The following is a 17,883-nucleotide window of genomic DNA, read 5'->3' as shown; positions in this document are numbered from 1 at the left end:
CCTAGGTAATACCATTCAGGATATAGGCATGGGCAAGGACTTCATGTCTAAAACACCAAAAGCAACGGCAGCAAAAGCCAAAATTGACAAATGGGATCTCATTAAACTAAAGAGCTTCTGCACAGCAAAAGAAACTACCATCAGAGTGAACAGGCAACCTACAGAATGAGAGAAAATTTTTGCAATCTACTCATCTGACAAAGGGCTAATATCCAGAACCTACAAAGAACTCAATCAAATTTATGAGGAAAAAAACAAACAACCCCATCAAAAAGTGGGCAAAGGATATGAACAGACATTTCTCAAAAGAAGACATGCATACAGCCAATAGGCACATGAAAAAATGCTTGTCATCACTGGCCATCAGAGAAATGTAAATCAAAACCACAATGAGATACCATCTCACACCAGTTAGAATGGCAATCATTAAAAAGTCAGGAAACAACAAGTGCTGGAGAGGATGTGGAGAAATAGGAACACTTTTACACTGTTGGGCTAGATTTTTTTTAAAAGTCGGTTTAGAGGACACTTAAGGAGGAATGCTGAGGTTAGTGGTCTAGGGGTGGTATCAAAATCTGTTCTACCTTAAAAAGTAAGCACCAGAAAAATTGCCTAAGCAGGCAATATAACAACTGGAAAGTCCCATATATCCATCTCAAACAAGTGTAGCAAATCCAAGCGTTTATGAAACTTTCCTGAATCAACACAAATGGATCAAAGATAGTTATTTCTATGTTTGCAAACCTTGAAATAACTAAAAGTTCATCATAGGCAGATGCATAAAGAATGATGTATACATAAAAGTCAAGCACAACTTTTCAGAAAATGCTTGTGTAGGTAAACTAGAAGAATACACTTGTGAAAAAGCAAAAAAAAAATAAATAAACCACAAAACTTGGCATGATTTATTTGTTCATTATTTGTTTTCAGTTTTGGTTTGTTTCTTCTGCATATTGTATATATTTGAGAATACCAGTTAAAGTCATGATGTTTAAAGAAGAAAAAGACACTACGGACTTGCTCTTCTATCAAGCAACCAAATCAGAAGTTTGTTCTATTAGTTAATAAATCCTTACCAACCTATTTGTAATAGTTGGCTACATTTCAAGGAAGATCATTAATGAATAATTTAGAAAAGCAGATTTTCTTAAATATACACAGTTTAAGATGTTAAATACAATATTCAAGAGTGATAATAAATATTACTGTATTCCACACATACACAGTAAATAAACAATTGTATTTTCAACTCCAAAAGGCCTTTTCTTCTAATAAACTCAGAGCTCCACACATTTTCCTATTAAATTCAACATTATCCATTATCCTTGGAAGTTAAATAGGTAGAAAATAATACTCATTCTTCAGAAAGGAAAGTCAAGGGCCAGTAAGATTTACTTATTTTTCCTAACTTATGAATATTAGATGACAAAATCAAGAGTAAAATTAATGATCCAAACAACTAAATTCAGGGTCTAAGCTCCTGAGTTTGTGTAGAATTAGAAAATATTACTAAAAATAAATCTTCTAAAATTGCCTTATGTTTTAATTCAATTTATTTTAAATTTTGATTTAAAATAGTCAATATACATATTATGTATATACATTCATGAGTTGCTCAACAACAGGAATACAGTCTTAGAAATGCATAATTAGGTGATTTAATCATTGTGTGAACATCACAGAGTGTACTTACCTTGTAAGTACACCCAGAGTGTACTTATACCAAACCTAAATGGTATAGCCTACTATATACCTAGGCTATATGTTATAGCCAATTGCTCCTAGGCTGAAAACCTGTGTAGTATGTTACTCTACTGGATATGACAGGCAACCAGAACACAATGGTAAGTATTTGTGTATCTAAACATTTCTAAACAGAAAATATACAGCAAAAATATGGTATTATAATCTTATGGGATCACTGTTGCACATGCAGTCCATCACTGACTACAACACTATTAGGCAGAAATGAATGTAATGATATCTATACTTATTAACTACATACACACACACACACACACACACACACAATGTTTCAGGTAATAGAGATGTCTTAGAACTAAACATAAAACATTGAGAATTCCTTGAGGGCAATTTACTGTATCCCTCAAAGAAGTATACAGTCCTTGTAAATTGTTCTCTAATGCATTTTCCTTGAGATTAATTGGTAACTTTTCCTTGCTTAATCATTTGATCTGGCCATGTCTTAAGAAGACATTCCTTTATTTCCTTTCAGAATTTTGCTTAGGAATTATCTGGGTGATGTTTAATTTTATATGTCAACTTGATGAGGCCTTGGGGTGCCCAGCCATTTGGTCAGACAATTTGGGTGTGTCTGTGAGGGTGTGCTGGTATGAAATCATCATCTGAATCAGTAAACCAGTAGATGGAGCAAAGCAGATTGCCCTCTGTAATGTGGGTGGGTTTCATCCACTCAGTTGAATGCCTGAATAGAGTGGAAAGACTGACCCTCCTAAGAAAAAAAGGGAATTCCTCCTGCCTCACTGCCTTCAAGCCTGGGTTTTATTTTTCCTTTTTTCTTCATGCCTTTGGGTTCAAAATGAAACACTGAATCTTCCTGGACCTCAAGTCTGCTGGTCTTCAGGCTAGAATTATACCACTGGGTCTCTAGCTTTCCAACTGCAGATCTTAGGACTTGTTAGCATCCACAATACCATAATAGGGTAAGCCAATTACTTATAATAAATATCCACACCTTCCTCTTCTCTCTCTCTCTCTTACTTCCTCCCTGCTGCGTGTGTATATGTGTGTTTTCTATTTTTCTGGAGAACTTTGACTAATATAATCTTTGATCTGAGCTCAAGACCTTAAAGGTTTCAGCGATCAAGGACAAAGATGTGCCTTTTGCTTTCATTTCAGTAAGAGAAAGAAGATCCACTTATTCTTCATAAAATGCAAGCAACAGACTGCAAAATCTTTTGACTGCTTATTGCAGACCAAGTCAAGCCCATCCTCTATTTTCAATTGCTTTCCAGCGGATACACATAGGAGTCTAAACCCTGTAACCTAAATATTAAAGCTCTGAAAAATCAAGGCCTTATCTATGCCCCTACAGTGCTAGCCCATTATCTGTCCCAACACTCATTTTCTTAATTTATTTCTAAATTCCTTTTCTTGTGCTGAGTATTCCACCAATGATACATTTCCCCCTTCTTTCTATCACACAATGTTTTCAGGCACCAGCCAGAATCCCATCTCTTCTGGAAAAACTTAAGCCTGTAATAATCTCCTTTAAACAACTATTGTATATATTTTCTGTATCATACAATTGATATTTTAATATGTACATATCTTTTCTCTTTAATTGGATTACACAATCCTTAATAGCAGAAGCTAAGTCTTAGAATTCTGTTTTCCAAATGCCTGCCACATAATATATGCTCACTTTAATATTGTTGAATGAATGGATGCAGCAAAAACTTTGACACTGAGAAAAGGAACAAGTAAGCAGGTATGCAAGAGGCTGATAGGGCTACACATTAAGGAAAAAAAAAAAAAGAGGAAAGAGCAATAACCTATGAGACAATGTACTAGGAAAGAAAAGGCAAATAAAACAAAGTAGACACACTTCTAGAGGAGCTGCCAGAATTATTTCTAAAATGGATTCAAAGCACAGGGAGTCAGAGGCTACACCAAAAAAAAAAAAAAAAAAAAAAAAAAAAAAAAAAAAAAAAAAAAAAAAACAGCAAAATTCAGTTAAAAAATCACTAGATTGGCAGCCAGGATAATCATGTTTTAGTACAAAATCTGACATTAATTGCAATTTAGAACAAGCTATTTAACTGTCCTTGGCAATTCACCTCTAAACTTAGGACTCTAAGTGTGGTGACCTTTGAATTCGCCTTTAGTTTAGATAATCCAGGATTCTATAGTTTTCATTCATTTTGAGAGCTCCCATTTCATTTCTTCTGGGGAAGGAAGGACCTGAATGCACTAAAACCTATGATGAATTGAATGCAGGAAGCTTCAGAAAGTAAAGGCAGAGGTAAGAAAGGAAGGATTAAATGACAACATAAAATAGACCGAATAGCTATGAATATATTGAAATTTCAGAAGCAGAACACTTCTTTAATATTTGTTTTGTTTCTTTGATCATGTTAGCTGAGCAATATTATCATTGTGCTAGGTCAAGGACTTAGACTGAGACTGAGCTGGAGACAGAAATGAGAGCTAGAGGCAACATCTTCCAAATTCTTGCTTTAGTTCAATAATAGAAAAGCAGTTAATTGATTGAAAAGGAGGTAAAAAGCATTAAAAATCATTTTGATTGGAGAAAGTGTCAATGTAAGAATATAATTTACATCTTATTTAAAATAAGCACTTATACTAAAAGATTTGGATTATTACAAGCAAAATACCAATTTACAAAGCATTGGGATGTCTGGCAGTAAATTTTAAAAAGACTGTGTATCAAATGTCATTTAACTTCTCTCTTTTCTCAGCCTCCCTTCCACACCTGTGCTAATCACTCAGCACTCCCTTAGGCACCCAGTATTTTCTTCCGTATCTGAGCATCTCTGTCACAGACAATATCGATCGATCCTAATAAACTCATCCTAACTCTACAGTCTTGAGACTATGTGTTTCCTCTTCCAGAATATACTTGTCTTAAAATAAGGCCATGGAACAGGGCAATACTTAACCAAAAAGAAAGACTGATAGAAGTACATGTATCAGTAGAAAAAATAACTAAAAGACATAACCTCCCCACACTTTCAGATCTTCACAAATGGCCCTGCTCTCTAGTGACCTAACTTTCTACTAAATCCAGAAAATAATATTGTTTTTAGTTAAGAAAATAAAGAGTTTAAATTAACCTATAAGCAGAAACCTAAAAACCAAATGCCATATTTGAATGCTGCTATCTTTGAAGAGGATTATCAAAACACAAATGCAAAAGTAAAATTAAAAATTAAAAAAAAAATCCTGCAGAAAAGTTTTTTCTGAGTCTCTTTTAACCTCCCCACTCCCTTTACCACAAATTAGTTTTATCAGTTAGGTAACTGTCACTTTGAAAAATACAAAAATATAACATAGTTGGCTTTAAGAGTGTGAGGCAAGAGACAAATAAACTTTACTTATTTGGTGATCAAAGAGATGTGAGGGAAGCAGGTGTGCCTTAGAGGAACTGTGGAATGTGAATGGGCCAGAGGGTAAAAATGTGACCACATCCCCCCTCACCTGCTGTATGTTTTTGGTGTTTACAAATCTGAAGTTTAACAAAATTTTTCAAAATTGCATACATAAAATTTGGGAGATTTTTATACAAAAATTGGTTTCACGTTTTTCTAGAAATATCAAAGGAACTGACAACTCTGAGTAGGCAATGCCACATGGCAAGAAACAGGTGGAGTGAATTATCTCATATGTGACTGAGACTTGACTTTCACCTTGGGACTGACTGTACTTCAATGTTCCCAATGTTAAGCAGTGATCTACCCTTTCTTCAGGGGCAGAAGGGACTGGAATGCATTGAAGTATAATAATCTGAATATAGAAGTTTCAGCAAGAAAAAAGGTCAGGATTTTAAAAACAACCTAAAATAGATCAAATACCTATTACTCTATTGAAACTGCAGGAAGAGAACATTCCTTTATTGTCTCTGTGGTTTCTCTACTACTGCCTAGCTTTCTTTATAAGAAAAAAATACCAATAATCAAATTTTAAAGAAAAGTCAAATTTTCTTTCAGTTTTAGAACACAGAGAATTTATCATCAAAACTTACCCTTCAACACACTGTATATGCTCAAATAATTTTAAATGCCTTTTGTTTTTCAAATGAGAAAGATCTATAATTCCATTTATTAAATCAGCTCTTAAAAATGTTTTATTATTGAAACTTGGTCCTAAACCTAGGTTCACAGTATATGATAAAGATTTAAAGAAAGCTTATTTAATCTACATTAAATCTTGATAATGCATTAATGAGTCTTTTAAAGGGATAATTTTAATTCCCCAATCTTCAACCATAAGGACTATATAGTGCTAATCTGCCTTGCCCTTTCAATTAAACTTGTTAAGGGCGTTCTATTTAGTCAGCACCCTGAATGGGCCATTAAAATTCTTGTTCTGTAAGAGTTGTGTTCAGTGCTCTGTTGTTTTAAATTCCATTAAATCCAAATGGTCTTTATCGCCCCATGACCACTGTGACTTCAATCAGCCAATTTAATTACCTTACAAAATTGTCAGCAGAAGCAGCAAAGAAAAACAGGAAGCCCTATGACGTTATCAGATTGAAATCTTCCTCTTCGGTGTTTAATCTAGACTAGTCAATAATGATGATGTGCACCTACTTCCTTCGCTTTCAGGGGTTTCTGACCTTACTTTTCATGCTAAGATTTAGAGTAGAAGATTCATTTGAAGCACTTCTAACACTTTGATAACTGGACTACAAATTGAAAGCCCTTTGAAGATAAATCTTCACTACCCAAATGAAAAACAATCAACACTTAAATTTCAATATATCATACCATGCTACTGAGGAAAATCAAGGATCTCCTGCAAGCCCTAAGTATTATGCATGCAGTAGATTAATAATTTAAGTATGTTACATTTTAAAGACAGTAAACTACTTTCTACTCTGATGGGCAAAAATGTGCATTGACAATTTCCAGCCAATAAATGTAACTGGGGCTACCATAACAAAGTCAAATCTTAAGAACTGAAGGACAAAGTGAAGTAATTTCTCTCACTGAACGTTAAATTTCTACCACAAAAGAGCAAGGCATTTTCTTTATCAGAAATTATGATAACTAAATGGTATGAAAGATTATGTCATTGTTATCATAGACAACACTTTATGTAATGGTGAGCAAACTTGAAAAGGTTCTGATAATCAATGATACACCATCTTTTGATCTATGGTATTTTCCTTCTTCGTGTGAGAGGAGTTCACATTAACTTTCTTGTGCTGAGTAAATGTTGAAAGAGTGTCATTTGAGAATTCAAGGAATGGTAATGATCACTTGCATTAAACCAAAAAGCAAAGCTAGTCTGAAGAAATGTCTACTGACATATAAACCATGCTCGCTTCTGAAAGACAATCTCACAAAGCCAGAAAATGTGTTGAGTTTCATGTATCTGGGTAGAGAAAGCGTGCAATTTCTAGAAGACAAAAAGATCATTTTTCAAAGTCATTTTCTGAAATGATTGTGCCTCTGTTGATGGATCACATCAAGTTATTCTTTGAAGCTTTAAGAGTAAGTGAGAACTTATGAGAAAAACTGATTTTTTAAAAGTGTGGTCGTTGTGTTGGCGATTCTTGGAACGATTTCTCTCCCTTGCATTCCACAGCTCAGCTAAGCAGGTGTTCGGGCTTTATCTGTTGCAGATAGTAGCCGCTATTACTCCCCCATTCCCGCCTCCCAAGAGTCAATTTTCCTGCTTCCAGATGTAAGGCCACTCCTCCCTCCCGCCCACCTCACCTCTCAAAGGAGGAAAAATCTCTTTCAAAGAATTTGTAGAGTGGCGGCTTGTAAGCTCAGTCAATTCACTCTCACTTTTCGATGTTGCAGTACATCTGCTACTAATTATTGTATCTATGAGCAAATGGTATGCCCCGTAAAATAACGGGATTTCCATAGGAACCCTTTCTGTTCTCTCTCACGTCGTAGATTTTATCCAACAACGTATAGGCGGTCCCTTAAACTGGCTGTATTCACCTTCTGCGTGTACGCAAGGAGGTGACTGTGTGCTGTCCCACAAACAGGTGGTCAGTGCGCAATGCCAAAGAGACCCCAGCGCGTCTGGGAGGGAAGACTTCTGCTGGGAAACCTTTAAGACAGCAGTTCCACCGGCTTGTTTAAGAGAAAAGTTAGGTCGAAACATCAGAAGGGAAGACATGGCCTACCACATACTCAGCAATTCGGAAAGAAAACCTTGGAGATGGTGCCCAGGAGTCTAAGTTTGGGTTGATGTCTTTGCTACTGGAGCTGTAAACTCCAGTTCAGATGAAGATTTCGAATGACAACCTGACCTCGAAGATCGGAAACAAGTGATAGCTTGGAGAATGATTTCTTAAAGAAGATGTTTAAACATGCGAGGGCTCCTGAACGGTGAACCCAAGGCCAGCCCAGCAAAGCACACAGCCGGAGCAGGCTTCTGAGCTTCCTCGCACTTCCGTAGGTGCAGGGGTCGGTCAGTGCATCACGGGAAGAGAAGGAGCGACTAAAGTAACAAAAGAAAGGTTCAAGTACCTCCGCTGCCGCAGTTCGGCTTAGAGGCCGAATTAGTCACACCCCCGCGGACGGAAGAGTCCCGCCTTCACCCTATCCAGGGGCGGGCAAGGCCGGGACGCAGCTGCGGAGAAACAAAGATGCCTCATTTACATACGCTGGGACGCGCTGGATGCCCTGTGCCCGCTGGGCCAGCGCTCTGGAGACGCCTGCCTGGGAGAGTCGCAGGCTCTGCGCCCCGAAAAGCAGGCCAGAGAACATCTGGCTCGACCTAGGGCAGGAGAACTGACTCTCTAAAATGCACCTTGCCCGCCGGGTGGGCCCTCAGGAAAACCCTAGTTGTCCCAGCACAGGATCAAAGGCGGGGTAACAACCAAGACTCACTGCCAGGGGCTCTCCCGCCTGCCTAGAGGTGACCCTTGGCTGACCCTCAGGTCGCTGCCATAGGGCCTCGGGGCAGCACCCTAGGGTCGGTGCTCCGTAATACCTTTTCTCAGAGATGTTTGCTAAGCGGCTGCAGGGGAGCAGGCCAGCCTGTGCAGTCAAGCGGGAGTCGGCTGGGGCTAGAGATTAAGGGGAAAACAGGACAGAGGCGCTCCTGGGTGTAACTGTAAAGTTTTCTTGAGCACTAGAGAGACGTCACTGTGCCAAAGTCTGAGGCTTGCATCTGGGGGGCGCATGTGTCTTGGTGCGCGCGCGCGCGTGTATCTATGTTTGAGTGTGTGTAAGAGAATATGTGTGTGTATGTGTGTTTTATTGTGTGTGCCACACAGAGAGGGAGAGGGAAGCGCGGGGAAGAGGGCTGCGCACGCTGAAGATTGGCGGGGGAGGCTAGGGACGTGGCAAGGGTTCAGCACTCTAAGCGGGGGCTGCCCCTCGCCTCACAGGAGGTGACAGGAGGACTCTGGATCGAATCACAGTCCTAGTGGGAGCAAGAGGAAGGGTAACACAGAGCCTCCACTAGCCGGGAAGGGGGGCTGGGGTGGCCGCCTGGGCGGGCTCCGCCGTTGCCATAGCGCCGCGGCGGAGGCGCCTGGCGGCTGCCGGCGCCTAGCCACGCCAAGGGTGGGGGATGGAAGGGGCACTGGAAGCTGCCTCCCCCGCAGAGGCGGCGGGTCTCTCCAGCACTGGGGCAGCTGCTCCATTCCAAGGCACGGGGCCAGAGATGAGGCATTGGCTCGACTTTTGAGCCAAAGTTGAAAATAACCATTCTCAAGAGTGGCTTATACGTGCTCAACCAACCATCCAATCCACTCAGAAACATATTTACCCCAGAAGAAAATAAAACTCCCACCATTGCATCAAAATAGCCCCAACAGGGAAATGTTTCAGTAACAATGTACACAGCCCTTCTTCCCCACAACTCAGGTCAGAAATCGGAAGAAATGCATCTCCACGTGGAAGATGTTTGAAGTTAATAGAGAAAACAGCAGGTTATCTAGAAGCTGGACTGTTGGTTTAGGGTTATCAAGGGACTAGTGTGGAGATCTTTGCCTACTACCATATTTCTTAAAGACATTTTTAGTAAGCATTGGTATAAGAAAGCTTGTTTGCGTGTAGGTATGTGTGTGTGCGTGTGTGTGCGTGTGTGTGAGAGACAGCTCCTTTGGAAAGCTGCTACACACTCTGCTACAGTCGCCAAGATTTTTAATATGAAGATATGAAATGATCAGCGAATGTAACAATCTAATGATTCAGCAAATATTGTGCTGCAAGACCAGAGCGGCAATAATTAAATCCTTAGAGTATTGGTGGCAGTTTTCCGGCCCCAAGTCTTCTTTTTTCCATCTAGTCAGCAAACACACTTAGTAACGCACACTCATTCACAAACACACATCAGAATTCCTCAGGATTCCATCTACTTGGGATGAAATACTCCAAATATTGGGCAAACTACCATACGGTAGCACTTACCATATTTGAAGCCTAACTGCTGAAAACACACACACACAAACACACATGCACACACACCCCCGTGTGCGTACACACACATTTCCAACGATATAGATACCTGTTTAATTCTGTCCACAGAAACAGTCATTCCTGTGGATGCTTGTTGCTAAGAGCAACGTGCTTAAGTACCATCTAAAGGCATGAAAAAAGCATGAAAACTACTACAGTAGGGATCCAGCTATAACCCAGTGCCTCTTTTCTCATCAGCAGGCTTTTTGACTGTGGGCATCTGTATGAATGTGTGGTAGGGTGAGGTTCCCTTTTCGAATGTATGTGAAACATCCCTACCTTGGTTCTACAAAGCCTAGGAGAGATCGTGAATTTTATCATTGGGGGGAAAAACACACACACACACACACACACATACACACACACACACGGGAAAATGGGAAGACAGGAGATGCTGTTGGCATGATAGAAGATGCAGGCAATCACTCTTCAGTTTAAATTTGACCGAGTGACTTAATGTGTCTGCATTTATCTCAAAGACATATGCTCAGGATTACATGGTGTCCTGCACTCTTTGGTCTGAATCCACTTAAACTGTCAGAGGAAGTGCCTACAATGGGAGCATTTATCCTGTTGGCTTTCTCCTTTCTTCCTCTTATCTACTTTAGAGAACTTTTCCTGACTAGTTCTGCTCCTACTAAAACTCCTTTGGCCATCCAGAGCACCGGAGCGTCGCCCATGCTTCATTTATCCAAGCAATCACTCTGACCCTCTGACCAGGGTTTCCATTGGAATCCCACGTTTAGATTTTCCTCCAAGCTCCAAAGAAAACCTGATTCTCAGAAAAGCAATGCATTTCCATAAAAAAAAAGTAACTACCTAGCATCTTTCGTCTTGCCAGAGTGAAATAAAGATGCAGACTTAGTCACCCCTCCTTAAACAACTACTCTTCCCCACCGCCCCCAGATACTATCTTTCATTAATTAGTCCATAACGTCCAGAAAGCTGTGAGAGGGGGACTCAGCAAGTTAAAAGCAAAAACAAACAAAAAGCTGTTCTAATTTTGACGCTATTTCTTTCCAGCTAAGTAGCAGCCTCCCTGTGTTAAGTAGAACCTCGAATCTTACAACATTTTTTAAAGCTCTGCATCTCAGTAAGGGGACCAGGGACTGGAAAAGCGGTGAAAACAATCGAAAAGGCTCTCTGGCAAAATAAATCAAAAGGATTAGTACCTTTCATTTGCACGTGAGAACTGCCCTGGTCACTGGCAGAAGCGGACAGGCGCAACTCGCCAAAGAGTTACCGGGTGTTAACTCACCAGCCTCGCAAGCTGAGAGGCGTGCAGCCCCGGCGCGCACTTTCGCGCGGACAGCGCACCCCTGCAAGCTCGCAGGGCTCCGGGGGAGACAGGCGCGAGTGGCGGCTGACCGTGCCTCCAGCGTCATCATCATCTCCTTGGCAAGCTACTGTGGGGAGGTAATGCAGAGACCACTACCAGACACTGGCCCTCCCTTCACCCTCCCGCTGCTAAAAATAAAAATAAAGAAGAGAATAAATGAAAGCACAAGGAGTTCTTTAAAAGCCCCAGGAGACGACAGAACAGTGAGCAGATCAGAATCCACGGAGCCCACCGCCAGGCAGAGCGAACCCGCCTGTTTACATCCGGCTGCCTCGGAGCGGATACCAGGCAACCGAGAGAGATGGGGAATCTTACCAAATCTTAATACATGTGTAGTTCCTTGAGAATATCCAATCCACAGTAAACAGAGCAGGAGTTTAACGGTGCGCCTGAAGACTGGATTACTTAGAATGGGGAAAATAATCTTCATGGTGTTTCTGTGCCCACACGCACGGCACCCACTTCCCCGATCTAGCGTTCGGCTCCCGGGTTCGGGCAGAAATAAGGATGCGTCGAGTGGTGACCGCAGACACGATCACGGCATGGTCACAGAGAGAGGAAGGAGTCTCCGCTTCCCAAACCCATTAGCAATCGCTGCATGTTCTTCACTCACTGCGCCAAGGAACAACCTTCCACTGCAAGGAATGGTGGGACATCCATGTTAGTCGGAGAGCATCCGGGAGAAATCCAGCACGCACACCCACAATGTCCGGCCGCGCGAGCCTGTGGAAGCAGAGGAGGAGGGAAATCAATAGGAAATCCAGCCTTGGTAACGGACGAGATGTCGATAGCAAGCCACAGCCCGGCACAAAAGGCGCTTTGCTCGCAAGGGTTTTGCCAGGCCCTATTCTACTGCACTGCTGCACAGCTTCTGACGTGAAGCCAAGATTAAGTGAGAAAGATTGAGATAGCTGCTCTCCTCTTAAGGCTCCCGGCCAGTGAGCTCCCCAATATCTATTATGCAACCGATCTGACAGCCCGCCTTGAGTTGCAAGAAAGAAGTCGATTTATTTATGTAGAGGACATTGCTTTTATTTTCAATAAGTTTTTGCTGAGAGAATGACTGGTGTATGTAAGCGGGCTTCTTATAATCAATTGATGAATTTCAGTAAATTACTAGCTAAATCAAAGTCAGTCTTTCTGGCAACTGTAAAAAAGAAAGTGATCTAAGACGGAGGGATTTACTGCAAATCTAACTTGTGGTTAGGTTGAAAGAGTCTTATTTACACTTTTTTTTTTAATTTATTTTGGCCAGGAATGAATATAGATTGGAATGCAATTGGAGAGGTAAACCCACTCTTTAAAAACTTGACTGGGGTATTCCTTGATTGCTACTCAGAAGTAGAAATTTCTTCAGTGAACTTTTATGGGAAAAATATCAAATTAAAATGGAGAAATTACATTTTCCATCCATTTTTTAAGCTCAAAGAAAATAATTGTGTGAATATAAAAACAATGATGTTTGAATTGGTGCAGCAAACTCTAAAGCCTTCAATAATTTACTCCCAAATTTCTTTGCATTTTGGTTTTTTGAACATTCTTTTTACTAAAGAGGCAGAATATGAGATCATAGCTTGAGCGACATTGAGTGTTATAGATTCCTCTAAAACTGTCTTATCATTTGCTAGTTTTCTGGTGGAAATATTTAGAGTCACCAGGTAGTAACTCTCTTGGCTTTCTTTAGGAGTTTATTCAAGAAATAAAGTACAGAAATAGAATTTCTTTCAACATAAAAATACATTTTTATTATTAAAATAGGTAATATGCTGTCTACTTATTAAACATATGCAATGCTGATATTTTACACTAAGTGAAACTAACATGTATAATAAATATATCATTGTCAACATTTTTAAATGATTAAACATCACAAAAGGCAAACTGTTAGACCTATATCTTATAATTAATCTATTTTTCATAACCGACTAACAGGGCATAGGTTAAATTTTACAAAAAAAAAATACTATTTGAAGGCTAATTTTTAAATAAGGAGTGATATGAGTGATATGAATATTTGACTGGTTATTTTTCCTCCAAACAGCAAAAAACACTGTAATGTTTTCATTTTATTAAAGTGATTTTTTAATTTAAATTTTCTTAAGATATTATAAGGTGCTGATTTAAAGAGAAATCTACATTTTGCAAAGGCATTAAGTGGCATTGATTTTTTTTTTAAGATGGAGGCAATAACAGCAGTGTCAAAAATAAGTATCATGAATGGCTAGTTCTGCAGTCTAGCAGGCAATTCAATCAAATAATTCGACTATTTGAGCACCTTAAAAGGAACACCTAGAGCTAAAACCAAGGATATCTAGCGACTCCTTCAGTTCGTGTTTAAAATCTCTCTTATAAAACACATACACAGCCCAACATGTTCTGTCTTGTATTAGCTGTCTCATTTATTCCATTCTGTTTGTTCATTTTCTTTTTGATCCTAGCAGAGATAATAATGACTGCCAGGGGAAAAAAATAATTCTTTGCATTTTTATCTGCCAACATAACTGATATCTACTGCCTAAAAATAGCATTTTTTATTGTGACTAATCAAAATACTGAAATTTCGCAGTGTAGCTGGCATTTATTGGAACGTGAGAAAACAAAATGTACCATATCTCTTTGTTCATGTATTCCGTTAATATAATGACATTTTACATTATGGTCGCAACTTTTCCACTTGAAACTAGCATTCTAAACTATTTATTTTGGGGGGTTTATTTGGATGTCTAGTTGGAAAAGTGAAAGATCAAACTTCTATATTCACGAAGTTATTACACAATAAATTAAACAGTTAAAAGACTGTATTTTTTTTTTTACTATTAATTGATCCCCAAATAACCAATTTTGCACATATGGTAAATTAGATTCATTTACATCCATTAACTCAGCTGAAAGGCTTTAACACAACAGATAGCAATTCCACCTGTCCAATTGAACTTCTAAAAGACTGGAGACGACCTTTCTTCAGTACCACGGACAGCGCTCCTGGCATTATTTATTCTGGAATAGTACATTGAAAGTAGTACAATAAATGACTAACATATTTGAGTGACAATGTGCAAATTTCTACTACACAGAGTAAAGGAATTGGAATTATTGCATTGTTCACATTATCAAGAGGACTATTTTATCAACTGTGTTGTATTTTTCAGTGCAACTAACTGGGATTGCTTGATAAGCCCAAGATGTAGTCATCTTTTTTTGTAATAAGGCATATTATTTAAAAAACCGCATATTAATTGTGAGTTTCCTCATGAACACTGAACTACTTGTTTGTCAGTACAAAAAAAAATGCCAGAAAGACCACAATTCAGAATGCCAAATAACATGCTGTCAATATTCAGTGGCTAAAGACATTTTTTAAATGTACAATTAGTTATCACTTTCAATTCTCCACCTCCAGATTTCCATCTGTTACTAGGGTAATTAGATTAATTCTTGTTCTTTCTCATTAAACTCACTCACTTCCTAGGGGGGAAATGCTAAATTTACCTGCCTATACTACAATAAAATGATTTGGTGGCATAGTTGATGCCTTAATGTGTGGCAATTTTGAAGTTATTACAATTTCTCCCCAATACTGATACCACACATCATAGTTCTGAGGTTATATAAAGGATGAATAAATTCCTTATACAGTATTTCACTGACTAGATTTAACCCTTTTAAAAATTGTGTCAGTTCTGTAATATGCTCCTTCCTTAAAGGAAAAAGAAAACCACTGCTATTGGGTATCAGGCAATTATATATACTAAGTAATAGTAAGATTTATATATTTTATTCTATGGTCTCATTTTTTCCCTCATTTTAACCATATGGCACTCTTTATTTCTAGGAGCCAAAGCTCTGTAGGTTCCAAGGTCAAAGCAGAGATAACAAACTGCAAATACACACATACATGCACACACAGAGAGAAGATGTGTTTAGAAGTATACTTCAAAAAAAAAAATCATAGAAGACTAACACAAATATCAAACCTATGATAAATTGACAAAGAAGAAAATGCATATCATGTCAACGTAAAGCTTCTTCCAACAACAATAACAACAAAAACCTCTAGCTTCATCTTTCACTATATTTTTATAGTTGCGTATACTAATGACCTCTTATTCTTGGGCACTATTACTTGAGAAGCAATTTTAGTTTCCTATTCTCCCAGTGAAAATGAATCTTATTCTAGTTAGCTGCCACCTGCTGGGGTATGAGGAAATGTGTAATAATCTTTATAGCACAACATTTAAAAAGACAATGCCTATACCTTTTGCTGGAAACAGCAAATACATATCCCAAAACAACCTGAATTTCAAAGATGTTTCAAAGGTTCTTACACACCATAGTTATATTTAAATTTTTCACATGGAATTCTTACTAAGGATTTCACTTGACTTGTCACAGAAGTCCTGCTGTTACGTGACATTTGAGAAACCTCATCTTATAGTAACACTTAACCTATTATTCCATCAAAGTGGCCTGTTGCACTGCAACTTAGCTAAAATAAACAGCGTGTTTATATACGGCAATAAAGATCTCAGAGAATAAAGTCAGGACGGAATCAGGTTTCAGTTGAAATCACACTGTTGCATACTTGCAACTCACTCTTCTTAACTATGCATGCTTTGGTATCCCTTATGATTCTGAACACACTATCTGTTCCACCAACATTCTGTTGCACTGATGATTAATGACATTTAGAGTTTTGATTAATTTTTAGATACTAAAATAATTGTCTTAATTAAGAAATTGAAGTGGAATAAATTTACATATCCCAGAACTTTTTTTTTTTTAATTTCAGCCTGTGTGATCTTCAATGGGTTTAAATAGGAGAAAACAAACAGATAAGACTTCCAAACATTGCTCAATTCTCTATCACATTCCTCTTGTGCATTTCAATTTTTTGTTGTTTGTTTGACTCAAAAGTTTTTAAGGCCACTGGAAGTTGATAGGCTGTCTTGGTGATTACAGGAATAGACTCGATAAAGTTAGAAAGTAATGAACTAAGACAAATCAAGATTGAAACACAATTGCATTTCCTCCAGCAACTAAACTGACTAATTAAGACTCAAATGAACCAATCATCTCTCGTGAAATGAAAATAATCATCAATCCATAAGATAATTTCTGATGACAGAATACTTACAGTATGAAGATGAATAAATGATAGAAGATAATCTGTGCATTACCAAAAGACTAGTAGTAGTAAGTTTTCTAATATTCCCCTTTGCTTAAATTGGAAATCATTATCTAAGGAGCCTCAGCTCGGTCGTGTTGTTTGGTAAAGAAACTCTGTCTCCTTAAAGGTAAAAATATCAGAGGATGTGGTTCGTTAAAAGTTCTTGAGGTTTATGATCCACCCTGGTAACACTGCCCCCTCCTTACCCTAATGGGAGGCCCTCCAAGTTTTTTCAGAAGCTCTTAATACGGGTACCGGTAAAAATAAATGTACTTCCTCAGCGCAGAACTAAGGAGTAGGGTTAATGGAAGGATGGGTGGACAGAAGGAGGGATGGGGAGTTCGTCAGACCCGCAGGCAGACACACAGTTTCTTGCCATCTGTCTCATTCTCTTCGCCTCGCGTGAGTCCCCGTAGCCGAGGCCACTTCCTGACACGTCCACTTATTAAATCATTTTATGTGGAGAACATAGGCGACTGCAGCCAACAGAGCCACTTGCATGCTTGACGGGAATTGGCTGAGACAAGCCCGACAAAGACACTCGCAGTGAATCGGTCCAGCGGATGCCCCGAGCACACTGAGGTCCGCAGCGCTGCTGTTTGCCTTCTTCCTTCTCTCCAGGTGGAAAATGCCCCTCGCCCACCCGCAGTCCCTCCCGTCCTCTTGAAAACAAACACCTTGTGAAGGAGCCCGGAGTGCAGCCCACCGCCGGGTAGTCCTTACCTGGCGCTAGGGGTGAGGTGGGTGGGGAGGGGGTGGGGTGGTCCTCTGGGAGGAGCAGCCGGAGGAGGTCGGGCGGAAAGTCCCCGGCTCCCAGACCGACCAGCGCAGCCGCCGGCGCCGAGCGCGAGTGACGGCAAAGGCGAAGACGGTGACCGAGGAGCAGCAGCGGCGGCGGCGGCGGCGGCGGCGGCAGAGGCAGAGACAGACACGCCTCCTGGCGGGGGTTCCTCGCCTCTTGGTTTAAAGGCGCCGCGCTCCTTTCCCCGCGGCCCCTGCACGCCCCTGGCCACAGCGGCTACTCGGGGATACCTCCCACTCCTGGACCACAGGAGCTAGAGCGAGAGAATTCCTGGTGTCCCTAGACTTGGATGTTACGATGCCTCCGGCTGGACTTCGCTCCCTTAGCGCACACCCGCCTCTTGGGATGGGGAGACTAAGGCCGAGAAGCTCTGTCAGGGAGTGAGTGATGCAAAGCGCCGAGGAATTTGCCTAGCCTT

At 39.9% G+C, this 17,883-nt stretch overlaps 1 protein-coding gene across 7 annotated transcripts in view; it reads right to left on the bottom strand.

Annotated features, from left to right (window-relative positions):
• GRIK2 (glutamate ionotropic receptor kainate type subunit 2) overlaps positions 1-17,528 on the bottom strand; it is a 704,801-nt gene extending 687,273 nt beyond the window's left edge. For 5 of the 7 annotated variants that reach the window (XR_007724833.1, XR_007724834.1, XM_050786673.1 and 2 more), the window contains exon 1: positions 11,812-12,851. Coding sequence is in view for 5 of the 7 variants with exons in the window: in XM_050786673.1 (XP_050642630.1) it covers positions 11,812-11,926 (115 nt within the window). In the remaining 2 variants the exon portion in view is untranslated. Of the gene's footprint in view, positions 1-11,811; positions 12,852-17,386 lie in introns of those variants that run through there. The other 2 variants (XM_050786670.1, XM_050786671.1) reach the window with 2 other exon arrangements.
• Between the last annotated feature and the right edge of the window lie 355 nt (positions 17,529-17,883).

The sequence above is a fragment of the Macaca thibetana genome, chromosome 4 (assembly GCF_024542745.1).
Source record: "Macaca thibetana thibetana isolate TM-01 chromosome 4, ASM2454274v1, whole genome shotgun sequence".
Classification (NCBI taxonomy): domain Eukaryota; kingdom Metazoa; phylum Chordata; class Mammalia; order Primates; family Cercopithecidae; genus Macaca; species Macaca thibetana.
The sequence above is the reverse complement of the archived record's forward strand: the minus strand, read 5'-3'. Positions and strand labels throughout refer to the sequence as shown.